Source organism: Cyprinus carpio, chromosome A7, assembly GCF_018340385.1.
Source record: "Cyprinus carpio isolate SPL01 chromosome A7, ASM1834038v1, whole genome shotgun sequence".
NCBI lineage: Eukaryota > Metazoa > Chordata > Actinopteri > Cypriniformes > Cyprinidae > Cyprinus > Cyprinus carpio.
Window position 1 is genome coordinate 7,221,937 of NC_056578.1, and position 10,788 is coordinate 7,232,724.

Sequence of the window (10,788 nt, forward strand, 5' to 3'; positions counted from 1 at the left end):
GATCTCAGTCCAAATGAGATTGTTATTGTATTAGCATTGCAATACAAATCTGAAAAACAAATTTACCAAGAATGACACACAATAAAACCCGAGCAGGGTGCAATGCTGGTTTGATGAATACAGAACAATGTCACATTAAAATAATTTGAGTTTCAATGCTTTTAAAATGTCAATGTCGAATTTGTAATTCAGCAAAATGAGAGAACCGTTCAAAGGTCCAAATACTTGTGCAAGTCAACTATTCAAGAAAGCCAAGTCTTTTAATGGAAGAATTCACACCTCAAAAGCACAAATATCTAACACAACACCAAACGCAGACTGAGTGCAAAGAAAAGACGGACTGAGTATGTGCAGAAAGAATGTCTTTTATTTCTTTCATAATTCAGTTTTGAATGCATGGGTCCTTGGTTTTTTTCAACACAGTTAACATGGTTAATGCTTTATTCTGCATTGTGACATTTACTTTAAACAGATTCCAAGAGGCATCTGGCAGAAGGAAATAGGTGTTGAAGTCATACTTAGTTCAACATCGCGTTTTTCAAAAGTGCAGAAGGTCAGACTAAAAGACCCTCAAATCTCACTTTTCTTCCCATATAATGGACTCGGAAGCCTTTATGCGAGAGATTCTCTTCTCACGGTTCTGCTGAAGTCTCCGGAGCACCGGGGCGCTTCCACTCTCCCCCGCCCAGGGCGAAGAGCTCGAGACGGACACGGCTGCAGGTGACTCTGTGAGCGGGTGAGGAAACATCCACTTTAAGCTTTAGTTAAGTGGCTGTGCTATAATGCAGCTCGCACAAACATTCATAACCAATCAATAAATGAAGAAGCTGCTTTTAAGCACCAAAGATATATTAATTCTAAGTGCAACCAATTTGACCAATAAATCTGATTCTAAATAAAAAAAAACCTTTTTCCATAAGCTACTACTATCCCAAAATATATCTTTTTACAATACAAAATATCTACAAATTGTAAGATAGTTTCCCCTCAGAAGCAAAATTGCATAAAACATTAAAACTTGTTTTCAGAGAATGTATTTTCAAGTTTATTTTGGAAGATATCTTTCAGTTATGTGAAGCATAAACCTTGCTACATATTGGCCCAATATTTTATTTCTTATTTAGTTGCACAGCTCTGACTTTTGGAGGTTTAGTCTACTAATGAACAGTTAATGTACAAAGCTATGTATCTATAAAAAGTTGGTTGATAATTATTTTTTTTTTATAATTTTTTTTTTTTTTGAATTCTTAAAAATATTTATTCGCATCGGGTGGTTCTTTGCCTCCTAATCCTTTAATGCATGGCAAAACGTTGATCATCCCTTTAAAAGATGCTTTTCGGGCCTTTGATGGAGTAAAGTGAGAGATGGTACCTTTGGGTTTGGATGGAGAAGGAGGGGTCACTTTTTCATCCCCCATGGCCCGTCTTCTTCTCTGGAGCACCATCTGAAGCTCCGCTTCCCCAACATTACGGCTGAAACGTTTTTTAGATTCCACCCTTCGAGGGCCAGGCCTCCTCATGCAATCCTGAGGTGAACCAGCCAATAAAGTAACATTAAAAAAATAAGTCATGAGAGGTCCTGCATGATAGGGATTTTACAGTGGTTAAGGGGTGTTTTCCCTAAAACTACCTTAACAGTGGTAAAAGTACTAACACACGACCCTATTATAAAATGGATGCAAACAGTAATATAATAAAACATACCAATGTTAAATAAATGCATTTAACAGGAACAGGTATCACTAAAGACTGGAGCAAAGATGCTGAAAATTTAGATTTGCATCACAGGAAAAAATTACATCTTAAAAGACATTTAAATAGAAAACTGTTATTTTATATTGAAATAATATTTCACAATTTTTGTCTGTATTTTCAGTCAAATAAATGCAGCCTTAACGAGCATAAGAGACTCCAGAATTTTGAACTGATGTGTTTTAAAATATTTGCATCCAGATTTTATTTCCTTATCTGTCAACCTTGCAAACTGCTTGTCTGAGTAATAAAACTGATCAGTAGTCCACATTTTAAGAGATTGTATTTTACCAGCATCCCCTGTAATTCCAGCACAGCTGATTTCCGGTTCTCAGACCTCTGCTCCTGCAAATGTCAAATATTTTGATTGTTAATAGGCTATTTTGTCAGCTCTGAACAGTTACTCTCCTAATATATAATTTATAAGCAATGTATGAACTGGTTAGGCATGTCATCACATACACACTGGAACTAGTTTCACAGACAGAGAAAATAGGAAACCTCCTCAACTTTAAATTTCAGTAGTAATCACGGTACATGTAAGTTGCAGGAAGACCTGAAAAGTCACAATAATGTGTAACTGCAGAAAAAAAAAACATTATGAAATAGTGTATTATCACTAACCTTCCATGTATTTTCATCCTCTGACACAGCCTGAAAAGTAAAAATATTTCAGTTTTTTTTCTGTTTAAACAGGCCGATATTTAAGACATTTCTATAGCATAGATTATTTTAAAAAGGTGTATTTTATTAAATCATTGAAATTGATGTCCTACTGTGAGAACTGTATGTGATGCACACAAGCTCATAGGATTTTTTTCCATCACACATTTGATTATTGTCATACAGACAGTGTACAATTTATGTTCAGCAAAACATGTAATAATTCACAAGTGGCAGACTCACCTGTGGCGTTCTGAGAATAGGTTTGAGGACAATGCCTTTCTTGATTCTTTCCATCATTTCATCCACAGCTCTGGCCTTCATATCCTCCGTAATTGCAGGTTCTGTGGGGAATTGAGTACAGGATTCATTGAGGATAGAAGAGCAGCGCTTGCTGTCTTTGATTTAACTTCGATTTTTAAATTATTGTATTGTTTCTTCCTCTCTGCTGTTGATTTAGCATGGATGTAAGGTATGATTGTCTTACTCTCAGCTTGAGTGGTGTTGTTTCCGTCCTTCTTTCTGTTCCTCAAAGCCTTTAATGGGCTAAAAATACAATGGATTTGCTTTTAATAAAGTTTTGGAGATGCTTCAAGTTGTGTATCTTATGGTTGGAATTGACATAAAAAGGTGTTGAAGACTCACTCAGTGACAGCTGAAGATGGTGGAGGAGGTGGAGGAGGAGGTGGTGGAGGAGGAGGAGGAGGTGGTGGCGGCACCAATGATGGAGGTTCAGCTGGATTTTCGTTTGCCTCGTTCGACTGATTAGATTGGATGGAAGAAAGCTGCTCCATCTCTCTCTGTTTATTCTTGAGCAGCTTGACTAATTGCAAAAATAAACAATTACAATTTAAATTTAAACATTGCAATCAAAATATTGATTATTTTATAACAGAATAATAATATTTAACAGTAAAAATGTCCAGAATATAGCACTATTACTCCCTGGTGGAAACATTCAATTGCTCAGCGATGGCTCTTTCAAAGCTCTGGAGACATAATAGAGGTCTCAAGCATGTCTAATGTAGGCATCAACTTATTTTACTCAAATTGTCTCTGGTTTCTCCTAAAACCTAAGTAAATGTAGAACTTGGTGAGAAATGAATGCGAGTTCATATCAAGACTTTGATTGCAAACTATTATTTAGGCCAATCTGAGTTTGAGACATTGTTGAAATCTCTTTTGAAGAGGGACATATGTGAGATGTTTTCTCGGGAGAAAAATCTGAGAATTCAGTCTCCATCTGCCCTACATTTCAACTCATCATCTTAGTGAAACAGCTGAGATCTCATGTGCGTTTTGTCTTTCCTTTGAGGGTTCTTTCAAGAAACATAAGATCCTAACACTTTTTCAGCATCATAATATAGATAACTTTTCAAATAAGACCTACTTTCCTCCTGAAGTGCATTAACAGATTGTTGCGAGTCTTTCAGTTGAATCTCAATCTCGCTCTTCTCTTTTTCGCTGATCTCCAGCTTTGTTCTTACTGCGGCCAGATCGGACAGTGAGTTGAGATCCTGAGCTGCTGTCTGAGAAATCTGTGTAGACAGATAGAAATTAAAGCCAATTCAAATATCACATGACAACGGTTCACATTTTAGGATTGTTCCAATTGAAAATCCACAAGCTACCTCCAAAAAAAAGTAATTATTTAATTATTATAATAATTATTTAAGTGCAAATAAAAAGTTTGGTACAAGTATAGTGTAAATAAAAATATATATTACTTATTTACCATTGTTTTTCACCGCATTTATTTATACAGACAAAAAATGAAGTAAATAACTGGGGAAAACTGGATCGGGAATCAATGCGATGGATTCAAATGTTTCCCAACCACATAAGCATCACAACTCCACCTCTGACATGAAAACGTGAATACACTGACACACTCACCTGGTTTTGGTAACAGAGTCGTATCTCTTCCAGAGCTTTGCTGATTTCAGTCACTTGACTCAGAGCCTGTTTTAGCTGTTTCTCAGTCTCTGCGTTTTGAATCTGCCTCTGGATTTCCTGCTGTTTCACCAGCATCTTTAAGGGAAAACCAATCTTGATCAATCAGTCTAACAATCATCCATCCATCCATCACCACGCCAAACTTCAAATCTTTCTTCAAATTTTCACACTACAGAAGGTCTAAACATCCTTCAGATTCATTTTTATACAAGCCAACATTCAAAGTTCATTTTAAAGACCCTTCCAACATTTTCTTTTATTTGTTGAGCTCAGTGGGCATGTTAATTATTCATTCAGTGAATTATCAGAAAGATTTCATTCAGCACAAAACCTCAGTAGAATAAGTTCAGTTTGGGAAACCAAAACTCATCCATTATCTCCCTGAAATTTTAGATAACAAGAAGCGTCCTTGTTGAAAAGCAGAAACGGCGAGCAGGAAAGGGAAGTGTGGGTTTGTCATGTATCGGACAGTTTGGACTCTCACTTCTCAACTATTCACTGCCCTTTCTTTCAGCTCGCAAGAAGACCAGACCTAAACCACCAAGCGCGACCCCTGTGGAGGTGCAATTACAAGGAAAAGTGCATGTGCTTGACGAGTAAACGGGCGCATCTCTTTGTGTGATGACGGCCTGTATTTTCTCCCTTTCGAATTAGTCTGTCATTAGGCTCTCTATGATGGGAAAAAAACACTGAACGTGAAACAGATGAATGTGTTTTCAAAACACAGGGAAAACAGACAAATTGAAGGGGTGGCGATAAAGAATGTCATTCAAGCTGTGTGGTGTGTGGCCACACATTCAGAATGAGTTTGAGTGGTGCGTGAACCGTCGGGGGTCCCTTTCACAGGTGAAGGCCCCCTGTTGGGACCCCCATTATGTCTGTGTCTGCAAATGGGGAACAATATACACAAAGCCGACAAAAGAGATGGCGGATAGGAAGTGTCAAACCAGGACAGGGGTTTAAAGAGCTGCCGAATTTCAAACTGCCATCTCGATGGGTGCTAATTACCGCAGGAAGAGACGAGGGATGCAAAGACAGATGCCACTTTTATCTGGAGATGCTCATTTAGACTGAATGAATGCTAAACCGACTGGTATTAACAGAGCCAGCTGGACTGGCATGGTCAAAGAGTGTGTGTTATCCCAATCCAGTGTTTTCTCTCCTTTGTTTCGTGTTTGTTTCATTAATGCTGGTTCACAGTCGTGAGTTCGAATTGACCGGATCCGGCCCAGATCTCCCATGGCCCTTGCACACACTTAACCAAATCAGAAGACAACACACTTCCTCCCTTCAACTGTCTATTGATTCAGATATTGTCATGTTGTTGACCAGGGTATGTAGGCCTTTGAGCAAAAAGTGTGTTTTTATGTCCAGATTATTTAACTAAGCTGTTAGGTATGCTAACATAAGATTATATATCAGTATCTAAAATATGTTTCTTGCATTTTTAACCATTTATTTATTTATTAGTTAATTTCTTATGCTTCTGTTATGATTATTTTTAATCTTCATATATATATATATAACCACACTTTGAATTCCAATTTGAAATGTTCTATACAAATAAAGTTGTTCTGACTCTAAAAACTTGAATAAAGTCACTTGTTTATAGTTAATGTGCAGACACGTTTACCGGTGCTCTGCAAAATTTCACGGCAAAATACCCCTTACGAAAAATAAGTTTATACAAGTGTGCTATTAGTATACTTCTTTTAAACTAAAAAATAGGAAAGTATGCTTTTAGTTTACTTTATATGTACTTCTCAGAAATGGGATTTATGTACTCCTCAGAAATATACTTAAAATGACATTTAAGTATACTTGGCTTATACTTACAAAAAGTCTAAATATACTTGAACTTTACTTAAGTATACTTAATAAAATAAACTTGAAGTATACTACTTTTTGGTAAGGGACAGTCAATCGTGTGATCAGGAGTTTTGCTAGTTTGGCACCTTTAAATTGTTTAATGCTGGTAACCAGAAGTATGTTGAGTCTTTTCATTTTCTCAAATAATATATAATACTTTGATATAATATAATAATTTATCACAATAAATGTTTAAAAAATGCACGCTTTTGAAAGGTCCAATTCAATCACCCTTTGCCGTGCATGAGCATCTGTTGAACTTCAAGTCTAACTTTAACCTTTTTCTGGAAAACCGAATCTCCTAAGTGATTTCCGCTCCATTTTTTCAATAACGGACACAAATAAAGCCTTTATCGAGAGCGGTTATCACTGAGAATTGTTACAAACTTTATCATCAAGAAACTTAATGTAGCCTAGCCTATTGAGGAAATGGGTTCGTATTTAACTTACAGCCAGATGGAAATGAATCTACACGGAACTGAGCCCAGAGTATATACTAAAGTCAAATTCTGTAAGATTTGCCGAATAGAAAGTGGCTTCAAGTCAAGACGTATCACAGTCACTGATCTAACGTTATATATGATCAGTGGTCACAGTCCAACTTTGCATAATATCCTGTCTGTTGAACTTGTAGATGTTTCCTTCTCCACTTTTGATATCCCATGAGCCTCTGTGAGGTTGGCGGTTGCTTGAAAGAATCAAATGGCTTCTTAAAGGGCAATTGAAGAGGAGTAAATTCATTCATAAGCATCCGTTTTTAACCAGTGGTGTGGCTTTTTGTCTTTTATCTGTTTTTGCTACCTTTACTGTGCGGTTTTACTGTGTTTATGGTAAAGAAAGTAATCAACAGATCATTGAAATAGATTCTCTTATGCTATCATGGTGATGCACCGCAGTTTAAATGGCAGATCTGCAAATATAGTTTTTCAACATTTTATTTTATTTTCATTTTATTTTGGCAACTAAACAAAAACAATGTTAAATTGGCAGATAAAGCGGTATATGTGAGAAAGCTGCTATTCAATGATTGAAGTAAGAAGTATTTGCAGTTTTATTTATCTAACGTCTGTTGTCCTTTCTTGCAGTTTTGCCAAATTATATTAATTATTTTAAATTTTTACATCTGTAATTCAAAGAGTACCTGGTGTGCAAAAACTTCAGCATGCTGCCTGAGTCCTTGCTCTATTTCAAGCTTCTGAGACATCTCTGTAAACTCTTCTGTAACCAGCTGGGACACTGGGGCACGAACACACAGAGAAACCATGAATCTGTTGTTCTGTAGGTGTTCATTAATGGTGAAATATATTCGGCTGACTCACCTCTCTTCATTTTATTCACAGTCCTGCTCTGCTTACTGAACTTCCTCAGAAGGGCCTCTTTCTCTCCGACTTCCAACACCAGCTTAAGGATAGAATAAGGGTTTGAAGTTTCTTGAATTCAGTGTCTTAGAATTTCAACCCACATAAATTGAAAGTAGGTCATTGATGAGACCCATTAAGAACCCTAAATTAAAGTAACACTGGTAACATAGTTGCCATTGCCATTTTGGGGCTAATTGGTAATTGTTTTGTCAGAAATTTCTGCCCACATGCAGGCACTAGGCCATTATACCTTGTCCTTCAAATCTTCCTTCTCTTTCTTAAGAAGCTCCACCTGTGCAGTGAGTTGAATTTTTTCCCCGAGTAACCGGTCCACAGATGACTGTAGTTCTGTGCAAACAGATTGGAGATTTTTTTTTTTTTACTTTTTCTATTCTTAGACAGGTTTATGCATATTTCAACTGCTTTCGAGGCTTGTTGTATATAGAAATTAGGCTACCTCTAATTTGATTTTGACTCATGAGAAGTGGATCTTCACCGCTCTCTTCCTCAGAGACCAGCTCAGAGCTGGGATCAGCCTCAGGGTCCAGGTTCAGGATGGAGAAGTTCTCTGGCATTTCTGGAATCAGGGGAAGTATAGCTTGGCTTTGCCTCTTTAATACCTTGAAATCTTTATTCACCTGTCCTGAGGTTCATCAAAGTCCCCGAACCAAGATTTAGAAATCTTTATTCACCTGTGGGTTCAAAAGTCCCGAAGATTTAGAAACTTTTTTAAAAATCTAAAGAAACCTCTTACACTAAAAAAAGAACATTTTGTAGATAGGAAAGTTTCCATATTTGGTAAAAATGTACACAGCCTCAGGCCATCCAAAATGAGTTTGTTTCTTCATGGGAACAGATTTGGAGAAATGTAGCATTACATCACTTGCTCAGCAGTGGATCTATTAGAGTGAATGGGTGCCGTGAGAATGAGAGTTTTTAAAGCTGATAAAAACATCACAATAATCCACACAACTCCAGTCCATCAATTAACATTTTGCGAAGCAAAAATGTGTTTGTATGAAACAAATCCATCAAGAAATTTTAAACTTCAAACCACTGGTTCCAGGTAAAATACAAGTCCTCTATCAATAAAGAGTTATATTGTCTAAATCAGGAGAGAATATTTTTAGCAAATTTTCATTTTTGAGTGAACTATTCATTTCAAGCTTAAACGTGGATGCTAGTAAAAAGCACTCATTTTTAAGAGTGTTGGATTAATGACTCAGTTTGGAGAACATCACAGCTTGTAATCAGTATAGGGATGTGAAATAATCAACAAAGCCGTTAGATTTGTGAGAAATGGGAAGTGTGGCTACCTTCAGTGCAAAGGCCTCTGCAGTCTCCCTGCACGATCGCTCAATCTGAAACTGCATCTCTAACACATCCAGCTCCTTGAGCAGTTGAGCAGAGGCTGAAAGTAGTTACATAAATCAAATTTACAGATTTTCAGTGACACTTCAAGTAGTTGTGGCAAGGTTTAGTCAGTGATAGTTAGTTCAATAACAGTTAAGTTCTCATAATGTCTTTCATTGTGAGACTACTGTTTTTCCTTCTGTAGATGATTTGAAATATAAGGATGTTGCCAAAAGACTCCCACAGATATCTCACCCTCCTCCATCCTTGACAACTTTTCATTCGCCTCATCTCGCTCCTTCTCCAGAATCTCACACTGTATAACAGATTATACAATGACAAATAGTTATTTTTATACTAAAATCCATTACTGAAATATGTGCAAAGCACTTAAGCAAGGATTCTGTTTGTGGAGAATCATTGCATACTAGCGTAACAGGACAGAAAATGAACCATTATGTGCAGCTTTATATTGTATTTAAGACTCTCACAGTTGAAAATTTATTTCTCACATTTGTGATATCAGTTATTTTTATTTAGACATTGCATCTTGTAGCTGTAACAAGAAGGGGCCTCCAAATGCTTCCACATTGCTCTTACTATTTCTGTAATTTACAGTAAGAATATCGTACACAGCAGATTTTCTGCATTAGCAGATGACCAAAACACGTGGCATACAGTCAAGCACACAGTGTAGAATATCATATCCCATAATGCATTATTATCAACATTGAATTAAGCATGCAACAATGTCATTTGACATTAATGTTTAAAACATTTATCATTGCATGTTAAATACTGTTTTACATACAATTTAGTGTACACTAAGAATTCTGAACACAGCCACTCTCAGATTTAAGCAGAAATTACCTCAATGTCTCGTTCATCTTCTGAAGACAGGATGTTCTCCTCCTCAAAATCTAAGAGGCAACAGCTGAAGTTTTAACACTGTTCATCTGTTTCATACACTATATTTACAGTATTAGTAAAAGGCAACCGTTTTACTAAAACACAGCATCCTGAATGTTCTGTAAGTGAAGCTGTCTGAAATACACCAGATGGCTTAAATGTGATATTATTATTACAGATATCTGTAGAATTGGTCATTTAATGATATTCTGCAATCAAATGATTTTGTATGACCATTGTTTTAAGTAATTAATTTCCTACATTACTGTGCTAGTATTACTGGACTGACTAGCTGACTTTTATTGAACATATTTTATTACCCAGCTTATCCAGTAGACTAAAAAACTAGTTTGAGAGTTTAGAAGGTTTAGGCAATTTTTAAAGTGAGAAAAAGTGAATGTATCAAACCTGAAATTCTTTCGTCTGCTTCAAGATTCCACATTATGTCTTAAGCTTCTTGTTTACGTCTGATCTTTTAGATCCCTCTGTGTTTCTGTGTCTGTCACTCTGTGTTTGACAGTGCACTCAGGAGGAAGAACTGAAACTAAATTTAGTGTACACCTCTGCTTTTTCTTCTTCCCATTTTGTTACGTAAATTGATACAAAAGTCCATTTTGCTTGCCCTTTATGGTTAACAGAGTCAACAATGGCTATTTAGAAAGGATATGATAAAGTAACAATCATCATTTGTCTGTAGATGTGCTCAGCCCTTGGGAAAACATGCCTTGGTTTAGTGACCGTGACCGAATACATTTATGCATTTAGATGATTATTTGGCTTTTGCACTTGAATTTTACAGTGTAGATCTGATTGTTCTGAATGAAGTTGCAAAACTAGGCTATACTGATTAAATAATTCGGTTGCAGTGCAAAGAGTGACAATAATTCATGCCATTACCATTGCTATATTGTATCTCACATATAAA

The 10,788-nt window shown here is 36.4% G+C and overlaps 1 protein-coding gene across 1 annotated transcript; it reads right to left on the reverse strand.

Annotated features, from left to right (window-relative positions):
- Positions 1-349: 349 nt before the first annotated feature.
- Positions 350-10,402, reverse strand: shtn2 (shootin 2). The gene is made up of 17 exons (XM_042759445.1): positions 10,272-10,402; positions 9,825-9,874; positions 9,210-9,270; positions 8,918-9,012; positions 8,059-8,239; positions 7,852-7,949; positions 7,560-7,641; positions 7,382-7,476; positions 4,312-4,446; positions 3,806-3,953; positions 3,061-3,238; positions 2,903-2,961; positions 2,659-2,759; positions 2,377-2,406; positions 2,044-2,097; positions 1,373-1,526; positions 350-726 (listed from the first exon to the last, which is right to left on the reverse strand). Exons 1-17 carry the CDS (start codon positions 10,303-10,305, stop codon positions 578-580), a joined length of 1,704 nt encoding a protein of 567 aa, XP_042615379.1. The 5' UTR covers positions 10,306-10,402; the 3' UTR covers positions 350-577.
- Between the last annotated feature and the right edge of the window lie 386 nt (positions 10,403-10,788).